The 13482-nt window shown below is 39.1% G+C and overlaps 1 protein-coding gene across 1 annotated transcript in view; it reads left to right on the forward strand.

Annotated features, from left to right (window-relative positions):
* The window catches only part of LOC124875033 (breast cancer type 1 susceptibility protein homolog), a 34988-nt gene extending 21759 nt beyond the window's left edge, over positions 1-13229 (forward strand). Inside the window, exons 18-21 of the mRNA XM_047376807.1 lie at positions 2862-2919; positions 6490-6563; positions 9151-9211; positions 12984-13229. Of these exons, the coding sequence (XP_047232763.1) occupies positions 2862-2919; positions 6490-6563; positions 9151-9211; positions 12984-13078 (288 nt within the window). The 3' untranslated portion in view covers positions 13079-13229. The remainder of the gene's footprint in view (positions 1-2861; positions 2920-6489; positions 6564-9150; positions 9212-12983) is intronic.
* The last annotated feature ends 253 nt before the right edge of the window (positions 13230-13482 follow it).

Below are 13482 nucleotides of genomic sequence, written 5' to 3' on the forward strand. Positions count from 1 at the left end.
TGATAGAAGAGGCATGACTGGTTTGGACCGCTGGTTTTTGGACCATAAACTCCCTGATGTTTTTTCTTTGTCTTTGCAGTTTTTTAAACATTTAAAAAAAAAAAAATTTGCACATGTATAAAAAGATTGAAAAGTTTATTTACATGTCTGGAAATTACAGACTTTAAATTTATGGTGTTATAGAATTTGTTGGTGACCAGTTTGTCTGTTTGCTTCAGCTGTTTTTGCAGTTTTGAGCTTTCCTAATTTCCTGGACCCATATAGGCAGAATTTCCTCCCTTTCTTTATGACCATGATTTTAATTTAAAAACAAATTGCTATTAAGCTAAATATTTCCGTTTTTGCAGAATAATTTGCTCAGTTGCATTACTTGCAGCCCTACTACATCAAGCCAAACATCAACAGTAAACTGCAGCTGAGTTCTGTCTGCACTGAAGTATTTTATTCCAAAAGTGACTTTTAGTATTAAATATTAAAACCTCCCCCTCGGCAGTGTTTCTGTTACCTTTTGCTTTTTTTTTTTTGCTCCTACAAGCTGTTACGCTGATGCATAATTACATGTTTTAGAGTTTAGGGGATGTTGTAAATTGCATTTAGCTCAGAATATATTGCAGATCCAAGGCAAAAACTGACAGAAGGCCAGACTGGATGAGAGACAAGCTACTATTAGCTCCTCTATGCCCTTTTATGAGAGGACGGAGAGCAGGGGATGCTTTTTTCTCATTTTGCTAATAAGAGAGATGGTATGCTCATAATTCCCTCTCAAATTTCCTGCCGGCTGTATCCATCTTAGAGTGCGGGACCACAAAAGCACTTCTATTAAGATGCACTTCAACAGCAAATTGTAGCAGTGCTGTCAGCTAAAAACACAGCTGAATTTAGAGATGAAGTACCTCCATCTTTCTCTTTTTCATATATCAACTCTCCTTACACTCCATTTCTTTCAACCCTATGCCTCACATTATTTTCTGTCTCAGCTCATTCTAGCAGATCATCAGCCTTCTTTTTTACCCTAGATTATTAGAGGTGGTGAACAGGCCACAGCCCCTCATCATATTAACACCTCAGACATGTCAACAACAATCATTAAAGGCTAAACAGTTCAGCATCTTTTGTTAAAAGATCTTCTTATTGCTGACAAACCTGCCTTTGGCCACAAAGAACCGTCTAAAGCTACGAAGACGATCAGATGTCCCAATCACAAGCAGCGCTTGTTTCACCTTGTTGCACCAGCCGCTTCAGTCGCACCCTGTTGTGAAAAGCTAATTGTATTTTTCCTCTGTGTGTAAAGTCAGCAGGGCTGGCTCTGTTGCCACTGAGGGGGAAAATTAAAAATGGCGAGGATGTCATGTTGGTCTTATTCCTCCCTTTGAAATACACCCCCTCATTGAATTAGCTTGTAATTTCAAGCTTTATATGAGTGACTCAAATCAAACGGCGGCACTTTGAATGTGACCGACACATCGTTCTTTTCATATTCACCGTCTTTCACCCAGACCGGTGAGACAGGGTGTCTGCAGCCAGAATACAGATAACAGTGCCTTGCAAAAAGTATTCACAGCCCTCGCACATTTTAGCATTTTGTGACTTGACAACCACAAGCTTCAATGTGCTTGACTGGGACTTCTTTTGTAATAGACCGGCACAAGTAGCACATCATTCTGAAGTGGCCTGGAATTTGGGGTATGGGTCTACCAGGTTTGTACATGTAGAGACTGGAGATTTTTGCCCATTCTTTGTCTTTGCAGAATTGCTCAAACTCACTCAAATTAGTTGGTGGCTGTCTGAGAACATCAGTTTTTAAGTCTTGCCACAGATTCTTAATTGATTTATTTCTAGACTTTGACTAGGCCATTCTAACACATGTATATAAATTAATCAATTTGGTTTTTTCCAGGATTGCTTTCTATTTAGCTCCATCTGTCCTCTCTTTAGAAATTGCAGAGTAAAGAGGACTGAATACAAATGCGTCTCACATCTTTCAGATTTGTATTTGTAGATTTTAAAGGACGTGTTCTCTTTCCCTCCCATTTAACAGTTATTCACCAATATGTGCTTGTTTGTCACATAACATCCCAATAAAACACTCTAAAGATTATGGTTATATCTTGACAACAGCATATGAAAAAGTTCAAAGGCATATCAAGGAAGCTCTTGCGTTTGATCAGAGCATGTTCTCACACTTGAACTCCTCCTGAAGGAAATACGCTGTTGTCTAAATGAAAGATCAGTTGCAGAAACACTTTTTCGTGTGACCAAACTCCTCCAGGTAATGATCAGTACCAACACAGAGAGAGGTGTGACATTTTCTCCTTCTGCATTATCTTTCAAACACTTCCTTCCTGCCCGACACAGTGAATGAGGCATTAGTGTGATTGTGGTTGCTTCAAGGAAACAACTTTTCACTCCCATTTTCCAGCAACCCCTACGGACCCTGAGTCCAATAAAACATAGCGTCCCTGGTCTCACGGATGTGGTTTTCTCTGTGTGCTTTCAGCTTGATATTACCTTGGTGAAGGTGGCACTTTGACTCGTCCCTGAATTTATAGCATTATCGGCGGAGCGAAAGGTGAACAAGGTGTAGAGGCTTCATTTGAAACCTTGAGCGAGGAGTTTCAGCTTTAATTTGCAGGATAAGCTCAGAAGTGTTTTAGCTGCGCCGGTGTAACCCTTCACACAGGTGAAGAGTTCAAAAGTACACTCTGTGATGGTAATGGAAGTAAGGACTGCTCTCACACGCCGCCGCTGAATGGTGTCTCAAGGTTAAAATTACTCAGCTAATGTCCCTGACTGTAGAAAGTTCTGCAGACATTTCACAGTGTTTTATTTTATTCTTGACTGTATTTTCTTTCTGTTTTCAGCTGCTCATGATGGGCTACAAGATCTGCTTCAAGGGACCTTTTACAGACATGTCAACAGGTAAACACCAGAGGTTTATGAATGACAAATGGGCTGAATGTGACACAAATACAGCAGGGATTTACTGACAAATGTCCACTGCAGTTGGACTTTTGTTAGGTTTTAAATGTGTAATGTTTAAAATTTTTATATAATGTATGAAAAGTCCTCTTTTAAATAAAGTCTGATTGATGGGTAATATGTGTGCTAAACTACTCATTAGCATAAATGTTAGACACCTTGTCTGACACCCCTCTGTCCATCCATCCATCCATCTGTTGGGCCTATCTATCTATCTATCTATCTATCTCTTTCTCTCTCGGTTCCATCCATCCGGCTATCGGCTATTGGTTTATCTATCCATCATTTCCCCACCAACTAGGAAGGTTGAATCTCTCACACCTGTAACTATTGCTCTCTCTTATCTCTATTGTATTCTTCAATGAAAAGGTGCAGCAGACTGGGTGAAAACACTTGAGTGCACGTTAGAATCTGGGACAAGACTCTAGCTGATTGTGTGGAAAGTCATTTAAATCTCGACCCTCGCTGGTTACCATTATCCTGCAACTCCTTACTGCCAGATGTGACGCCAGTGAGATAAAGATGTTGTTTCCGAGAACTGAACTCGAATCCAAAGATTTCACAGCTTTCTTTTGAATGTGCTTTCAACAAAACCTGCTATTCAAACCTAATGAGTGGTTTCAAGAAGCTTTCCCTCTTTTCTCTCTTCGTAACCCAGAAGTATTTTCCTCCATTTTTCACCTTCAAGCTTATTAGAGTCTTTGTCCTGTAGGATATTGATTCACTCCCTTCATGATTCTGAGAGGACAGATTGCCAGAAATGGAGAGAGCTGAAGTAACGCATTGTGTGGTTTGCATGCCAAGAGAATAGCTTGAAACCTGCACTGTTTTTATTCCTTGTCATTGCAGCAAAGTTGAACGTCTAGTGTTGGCAGACTGAATACAGACTAGATGGTGTGTGAGTTGTTTTTTGGTCAGTTGTCACAGTTCATGTTGGTGACCTTGGAGTCTGTTGGCTGCCTAAATATTGGCTTCTGAAACATAAGTTAAATGCGAACTTTCATCATGTCTCTTAAATTGTTAATTAGCTCAAAGACAATAGTTGCTTTAGCTTTCTTATGTAATTGCATAGTACCTAGCAAAAGTATGCATGCCTTTTAAACTTCTTAACAGCAATAATGTATTTTGTTAGGCTTTAATGTGATCAGGGTACCCGCGGGTCTTAAAAGTATTAAAAAAGTCTTGAATTTTTTACTAAATAATTAAGGCCTTAAAAGTATTCAATTTTGAAGACAAATTATAAAATGCCATTTACAGGTCTTAATTTATTTTGTCCTTTAGTGAGACAATAAATGCTAAAATGTCCTAAAATACTGAAGCAAAATGTGTTGTTGGTGTGTGCGAGCAATGTAAGAATTCACGCGCCCAATGACGAATATCCGTTTTACGAAGGGCACGTCAGCCGACTTTCTCCCGCGGGCTCAGTGAGTGGTGGGAAAACAAAATCACCTTGTTAGTAAGTTAGCTTAGTGTGCTTCAGAATGGGCAAGTGTCGTTTTAACCCGAAGTGGCAGCAGAATCCAAAATACGAGTGGGTTAAACCTAATTCGGACAATGACCATGAGGTCCAATGCTGTTTGTGCCGAAAATCTTTTAAGCTGGGGACGATGGGGCTTATGGCTTTGGACTCCCATTTGAAGAGCGCCAAACACGTCGCTTATGCTAGAGCTCACCAACAGCAGGCACCTATTGCTCAGTTCTGTTCAAAGCAAGGCTCTACTTTAACAACCAGCAACGTGGGTACTGCAAGTAATACTGCAAGTAATACTGAAGCCACCGCATCATCGGTAGTACAGCCGGTGAACCTGCGAGCTCATTCGCCAACTGTTCGGGCAGAGGTGATTTGGATCCTGAAAACAATTTCGGACCACCACTCATTTACTTCGAACGACGAAATTAGCGTAAAGTGGATTGCTGTACTTTTTGAACCTAATCTGCATTTTATCTCTTGTATAACCAAAAGATTGCTTGTAAGGCAATAGTGAGTGGTGTTGACTCTTAATGTGAGAAACATGCATATTTTTTTTATTTTATTATTGCACAGCTCACAAAGTTAATGTCTATTATATATGAAAGTCTAAATAAAATAAGTTCAAGTACCTGGTGATTATTTTCTCAGGCTTAAAATCCATAGATGTTTTATTATATCATTCATAATTTTATCGCTATAGCTGTGAAATTGGCATTAAATTTCCTTCTAGGTGGTCTTAAAAAGGTCTTAAAAAGTCTTAAATTTCACTTGAAGAACCCTGGGGGTACCCTGTGTGATAGACCGACACAAAGTAGAGCATAATTTTAAAGTGGAAGGAAAATTATACAGGACTTTCTAGGAACAAACATCTGAAAAGTGTGGAGTGCATTTTGCATTAAGCCCCTATGTGTCAATACTGTAGAGCTGCCCTTAGTTGCAGCTGAAAGTATCTCTTTACTGGCTTTGCTCATCTAGAAGGTGACAATTTTGCAACTTTTTCTTTGGGAGACAGCTAACGCTCATCAGACTGGGTTGTGAGCATCTGTGAACATCAATTTTCAAGTCCTGCCACAGACTCATGATGAGATTTAGTTCTGGACTTTGACTGGACCATTTCACATGATTAAATTTTGATGCAAACCATTCCACTGTTGCCAGATTACCTGTCCCTGCTGCAGAAAAGCATACCCACAGGATGATGTGTTCAAGGTGATCTGATTTTGCACATAGATCACAAATTTCCAATTTGGCCTGGTAAAACCAAAGCACCTTTTTTCCACTCGGCATCCCCTACATGGCAGCCAACAAGACTTCTTATGACTTTCTTTCTTCAATGTCTTGATCTCCATCCCGGTGTTTGCTCACAAATGTGCTCTAACAAACCTCTCAGGCCTTCACAGAACCGCTGGATGCATGCTGTGATTAAATCACACCGGACTGTAGTTGCACTGGACTTTTTGGAGGTATCAAGCAAAGGCACACCTCTCTCATCAGATTTGTTTAGTAAAAATTGTAAATACCCTATGCCACTTTCCTTCTATCATGGGTATGTACAGCTTTGTGTTGGTCTTTCATATACAATTCTATAAAATACATTGAAATGTATATAAATAGATGTCATGGGATCGATCTTAGGGGGACATGTCGCTTGAGCTCAACATCATGGCTTTCTTTTAATTTCAGTTTCCTTCTTCCAGCAGCGTCCTCCTGCTGCTTTCTGGATCAATGAAGCTTTGCTAATGGGGTGACATCTGCTAGCTTGCATGAGCAGCTTAAAGACTTTCTTAAACACAACACAAACATGAGGGTGGAATCTGCTTTATTCAGCCAAACTGACTTTCATGCAACATTTAACCCAGAACTATACAAATCAGCAGGTTCATGCTGTTATGTTCTGGAATAATAAGCCAAATTATTCAGGTGTTGACGGATGGAGTGGCATTTTTTGTTTCTTCAGGGTTGAAATGACGAAAGCGGAGGTAAATGCAGGAACACCTCTAGAAAAAGAACTATTTTCCATGTTTGTGTGTTTTTCTAAGATGAGATGGAGTGGATGGTGGAGTGGTGTGGAGCTACCGTAGTTAAAGATCCGCTTCTCCTTGACGGCAAACAGGTCAGACTATATATCTCTCTCCCACTTGATAAAATGAATAATATTTTATGTTGTGCTACCCTTTAAATGGTGTTTGGTTCTTTACCTTTAAAATATTTGTCAATTTGGTTCTTAATCCAGATTAAAATTGTCTGCTTTCTGAATCATAATTTAAATTTAAGTTAATGTAAAGTGGTTTCCATGCCTTTGCTTGAAAACATGCATTCATTTTTCCTATTTGTTTCATAAATTGGACTTTAATCTTTTTTTAAAAAAATACCCATTAATGTGTTATTTGTAACATCATTGATTTTTTTTTGTTTAAATAAAGGTGAGTTCTATATTAATAATGTATTAATCCTACAGAATCTTCTCATTAATTCATAAGAGACTGAGATACCTCCGCTTATATGACCTACAGACCCAGCACCCCGTTGAAGATTTGTGAAAACGTTTAAAATAAATTCAGCGTTTATTGTATCAGCAGAATTGTAGATTAAAAATGTTGCAAAATCAAATTACTAATCGGTTCGTGTATGTTTGCGTTCATTCATTATTCTATTTTTAGAAATCAAATCAAATTCTGAAAGGGCGTCAGTTTGGTTTTCTGATTTGTATAAATTAAAGACAAAAAAACAGAAATAGCTTTATTTTGCTTAAAAAAATCAGTTCGTTCTTTGGTTTTTCCACTTCAAACTTCTTCGAAATATTAAGCTTTTTAAAAACAATTCCAAAACTAAGAAAAGGCTGTGGTTTTCTATTTTTAACAAGTTTTATATTTTGTTAGTTCACCATTTAGGACCTTTTGCCGGAGCCAGATACTAACAATGGCTGCAATGGATCCTGCATTGATTACAGAACTTCTGTTCCCCTGAAATAACGTGTTCCCCTTGTCAAACAGCACCGATGTTACACCATGCCAGCTACATGGATATAGTGTTGCCACAGAGTTCCTTTGGTTCACAAATGAGTCCTATGAGTTTAGGGTTAATGGATAGCAGACTGGTGAGGAGAATCTGCTGAGCCAAGCTCACAGCCCATGTGAAGCAACAGCGCCTCCTGGGGTCAATATACAGATAGAAGGCGGACAGATTATTTCCTGGGGACAGAAGTTCTGTAATCAATGCAGGGTTCGACTGCAGTCATTGCCAAATACCTTGTAGGAAGATGCATCCACACCGATACGTCGCAGGTCGCTTACCTGAAAGCCCCCTTAGAGATGTCCTACCTGTGGAAGTTTCATTTCGTCGAAGGTTATGGTAAGTCTTATTTGTTTTAGGTTTTTTAAGTTTTTATATTACTTCTTGTTTTAAGTTTACATGACAGTGAACTTGTTGCATATTTGTAAATGACTTTAGTTTTGACCTCTGTCGTTATTATTATGTATACCTCAAATTACTCCCATTGTTTAGCATCAACCACATGAATCGGGACAAACGGTCTATTTTGCTGGCTATTTTGTGCTTATAATTATACCACATTTCTATATTTTTGAGTATTCTGTATGTGTCACTTTATCATTTCAGGTGCAGTGCAACCTGTGCGGTCGGTGGGCCTATTTCGACTGTGCCAGATATAATAAATGCCGTCACACAACTTATTCATGAGCAAAGTGTTTGCAGGGATAATCTGTATTTCTAGATGTATATTTAATTTATTTGCAATAAAAGCTCCCCTGAAACGGTTTTATTCTTTAATTCTTCTACAAGTTGGATATTTTGATGATTCATATGAATCAGAAAACCAAACTGACACATTTTCCAGAATTTGATTTCCTTTTCAAAAATAGAATAATGAAGGAACGCAAAGGTACACGAAATCTGAGCACAGATTTTATTTTTTATTTCGTTACAAAATTAGTAGCGCCGTTCTTGGCGGTTCACTTTTCTACTACAGCATTCTTTCTATCCACACTCATCACTTCAGTTACCTTGAACATTGTTTTTTCTAGGGGAAATTAGAGATTTGGAGATATCTTAAACCAATTTTTACTAGTTCTAATATTATATTTATTTGTTGTTACTCTCTAAAATAGGATTTTGACACTGATTTAACTTTAGCTGACTACTTGTAACTGAGGTCAAATTTAATCTGATTTATTTCTAAATATTTGAGGGCTGAAAGAAACTGATTAGGAAGGAACAGGTGACTGATTTTAAAGAGGGTCACTGTCAACGCTCTCAGCTGGCTTTTCTTACTCCATATTATAACTGTAATTATCAACATGTGTTATAAATGACTCAGCTGATGTTATATATGTTTATTTACATTTTCTCTTAATACGGTGATACAGTTGTTCAGTTTTTCTTTTAGTCCTAAGAATGTTAAGTATGCGTTTTTCTTCCAAAATGGGAAGGACAAGAAAACATGGCATCTTCATCAGTCAGGAAATAGCCACATGAAGGTAGCTGCTCAGCTAAATGACGGAGCAGTGATTAAAAAGTTACTGACAAACAAGATGAGTTTGTTTTAAGGCTTTTTACACATTTTTACCAGAAGGGAATAGTTGTGGAAGTTGCTGCAAATAGATGAATCAGTTCTAAGTATAAGAAGCCTACACTTATTAAATTTCTATCTCAAAATGTTTTATATTTATGTTTCCTCACAGAAGTCCCACCAGATCGTCATTGTACAGCCCAGAGCCGATTCATCGTCCTCCTCTTACAGCAGTGAGTCTTGTCTAAAAGCCAAAACCTCATTTTCACGTTTATCTTATTAACCAGGCCACAAATGAAGCACACTTTACACTCAACCCAGGTCCTCACATGTTCACGCATCACATTAACACATTGCCAACATATAAAGACTTGACAGGAGCATCAGCAGAGGTTCCATAATTCATGCAGAGGTTATCCAGTTCACACATTTGAATATGCTCCAGAATGTGAGATAGAAATGCTCTGCGGCAGACAACGCGTTTCACAATTTTTACTGCATGTTTTTAAGATTTAACGTGGTGCAGAAAAGAGAAATTTGCTTTTAAATGTAAAGACATTTTTCTAACCCAAAAATATTTTAAGTGGTTTTTTAACATGAGTTTGTTTAATGAATTATATTTTTATGTGCCCTACTTGGTAAAAATCAAATAGCTGCTATCCAGATTTAACCAAACTAATAGCTAAAAATATGATTAATTTGAAATTTACCCCCAAAAAATTCCTCTGAACTTTCAGAGTGGAGCTTTTTGGAAGGAGTTACTAACAGGATTATTGTTTTTCTGCATTATGATTCAGTTCATATTTTCTGTTTTAGTTGTAATAGATTTTAGATCACAGGCTTGTGTTTTTGCTCGTCTTTTGATGCCGTCGAAATAAATCCAGACTTTAAAGCAATGTTTTTGCGTTTTACAGTTTTACGGCCCATGGTAACTCTGGAGGAGCTGCAGAGTGACACAGCTCAAGTGGTACAATCTTTTGATTGAATAGCTGTTAATTATACACACCAGAAATCTGACCTTTATGGAAGACTCCAGAATAAAACCATTGTTGAAAAAAGGTCATGAGACCACAAGCCATGCAGAGGAAATAGCAAACATGTGGAAGAAGGTGCTCTACTCAGATTAAACAAAAATGGTCATTTTGACCTGAATGCAACACACCCTATATATGGAGGAAAATAAACTCTGCACATTAATCTAAACACAACAACCATATGATAAAGCATGGTGTTGGCAGCATCATGGTGTGAGAAGGCTTTTCTTCAGTGTGGTACGGGAAGCTGGTCAGAGTTGATGTGAAGATGGAAAACTTGACACTGAGACAGATGTTCGGCTTTCAGCTGAACAGCACTAAACCTATACATTTACGTAGGGCTTACATGGGAGGGCATAGATGAAAAACTATTGATGGGTTGGAACGTCCCAGTCAAAGTCTAGACTTAAATGAAACTGAGAATTGGTAGCTAGACTTGAAAATTGATTTTTCCAACACTCTCCGTCCAATCTGACTGAACGTGAGCCATTTCACAAAGAAGAATACAGAGAAATTGCAAAGGTCATTATGACTATTACTGCGAAGGATTGATTTGCGACCATCATCAGTCATCATGAAATAGGGCTTTTGCACTATAGATACTTCGCTGAAAGGCCAATTCACACACACTACATGGAAACCAAAGTATGTCCTCAATCAATTTATAATTGAATCCTAGCCCTCTGACTCGTAATCAGATTGATTCGTCACCAGCCTAAAGATTCCCTCGCCTGTGCTTAAGTTTTAACCTGCTAGAGAAAACACTGCATACACAAACCACAGAGTGCATATGGCCCTAATGAATAGCTGGAAACAGTGTGAGCTCTTTCTTGTGGCTCTCGGTAATAAACCAGGCTCAGCCCTAATGACGATGGAGGATTTTTAGGTGGCATGTTTGACCTCCCTTGTCATAAAGGTACAGAATTAGGAAACGTCTGTTACAGAAGGCGGTCCATCCATACGCGTGTCATGTCTGAGGAGCAGCAATGAGGGATCTCCGAGGATTTGTGGTTAAAAAATATCTTATTAATGTTCTGCATTAGGTGCAACATTTAGGTTTAGATTTCTGACATTTGTCAGTGAGTTAATAGTCTAAAAAATGCTGTCTGGTTTTGGCTGCTGTCATGAGTTAAAAATGTTTTGAGGCTAACGCCACGCCTGTCTCACCCAAATAGACCGTATTAAACAGAGATTTCCTACAAGAACGGGCAGCGGTAGTGCATGTCTGTACGCCTTTTTTGCCCATTAGAGTGGATTTAAGCATGCCGCTGCAAGGACCAGACGTAGAGCAGCTTAACACTGAAGTGGCAGGTGCTGCCATCCGAAATGAGGCCCATTCCACGGAAAGAGTGAGGAGAGCGACCTGCAAGGAAAGCGATTGTGATGGAAGTCAGGGAGCAGAGATATGGCCGAGAGAAAATGACAGATTGTAGCGAGAGGAATGTCAAAACAAGTTGGCCACTTAAGAGAGAGGCTGCCACAGCACAGAGAAAGCTGCCGGCTTGAAATAAAGAAGAGGAGAGCAACTCTGAGCCCACCGACGCCCCCCATCCTCTCAGCATCCTAATTTATACTACTACATATTTAATGCTGTGTGCCCTCTTCCGTGTCCTCTGGCACTTATAGTCCAGGTAATTGAACAGCCTCTCGAATCTCCCCCTTCTCTTGTGCTGTTTATCTCCTTCCTGCACACTAATTGAAATCAGTTTTCCTCCCAGCCACTCTCTCACATTATTTAGATTTGAAAATATCCAGAAAACATTGGTTAAAACGTGAGATTGCCGATCTGGCTGAAAGTGTTTGCTTGCCTTAAACATCAACGTGGCTATGTGGCAGGTTATCTTCAAACGGTGGTACAGTTAGTAGTACTGTTGCCTTGCAGCAAGAAGGTCATGGGTTAAAATCGTGGCGTGTGATCTGTCTGTATGGAGTTTGCATGTTCCCCTGTGCATGCATGGGTTCTCTCCAGGTTCTCCAGCTTCTTCACAGAGTCCAAAACAAGAGTGTTAGGTTAATTGGTCTCTCTGGATTGATCTTAGGTGTTGATTATATGCTTGGTTGTTTGACCTGTGTGTTTCTGTGTTGCCCTTTGATAGACTGGCGTTCTGTTCAGGGTGTACCCGGTACACCCAGTAATCACTGGAGATCTGCAGCAGCCCCCCCATGGCCCTTTAAGACGGCTATAGACAATAGACAACTGGATGGATAGTTTTGGTCGTTTCATTTCCTGCTTTTTTGGCTATGAAATAAAGCTGTTTGCCAAAGGATGTTTCGAACGGATCCGTCTACTCCTATGACCTGCTGCAAACATGATTCACAGCCGAAGAGTGCTCCTTCGAAGTCACTTTTAGGCTGCAGTAGTCGGTAAAATTAGGATTTCATTTACAGTTTGCATAAAATCCTTGTAATATTAGTTTTATTTTACTATTGAAACTGTTCTTGCACAACTTGTTTAATGCAAACAAGCAAACACGTTTTGCCAATAAACTTAATTTGCAGTGCAGGTTGAATCATTCTTGTATATTAAACAACTTTGCTTCTCATCTGACCTGTTCTTGTGGTGTTTTTTCTTTAGTCAAAATATTCAAGATATTTTTTTTCCCACGCTCTTTTGTTCAGTTAACAATGGATTAATTAGATCTGCCACTGTTTGCAGAGAGGATTTTACTGTATCTGAGGTAAAAGATAAAGAAGTGTTGTTACAGTTGTCTGCGAGTAACCGAAGCTCACTTTACGTGTTTTCTAGGCAGGGGCAGATGTGGGGCTGTTGTGGTTTATGGGTGGGAACTTAATCACTGAACCACAGAGTAGGACCCAGTGGAGCTCAGCGTGGTCCAACAAACATCTTTTTAGGACGGCTTTCATCTTTATTTAGTAAAAAAGAGGAGAAAATATTTTTTAGAATAAAATATGTTTTATTCTGAATCTACCTGTGGTTCTTTTATTTATTCACCTGCTCTCTGCTCCACAGGTCTGTCCAGGAAGGCCACAGTTGTGACCCGCGGTTGGCTGTTGGATACAGTTGCAACATACACGCTGCAAAACTACAGCAGTTACACAGTGTGAGGAACCACGGACCCACAACGGTTCTGATGTCTCAAAGCTTTACATGCAGTTCCGTTTTTAATGTCCAGTTCTGTAACTTAACACATCATCTGTCTGTTTGTGTAAAATATATATTCACAATATGATGTATATAAAGCGATAACAAAGCAGATACTTGATTTGATTTTGATTTTTGTTTTATTGCTGGTAATCCAAAGCCCAGTTTGCCAAACACTGCAGAAAGTGTAGACTACACGTTCTGTTTGGGAGGAACCGCTGTCGCTGCTGCTTTCACAGCAGGTTTCGAGAGCACGTGTCTGCATGCCGAAACATGTTTAGGTGAGACATTTTTCTTCAATTATGGATTAGCTTTTGAGAGACAATAAAATGAGACCAATGAAAATCAGCGGAACGCATCTTATTCG

This window comes from Girardinichthys multiradiatus, chromosome 10 (genome assembly GCF_021462225.1).
Source record: "Girardinichthys multiradiatus isolate DD_20200921_A chromosome 10, DD_fGirMul_XY1, whole genome shotgun sequence".
NCBI classification, from domain to species: Eukaryota; Metazoa; Chordata; class Actinopteri; order Cyprinodontiformes; family Goodeidae; genus Girardinichthys; species Girardinichthys multiradiatus.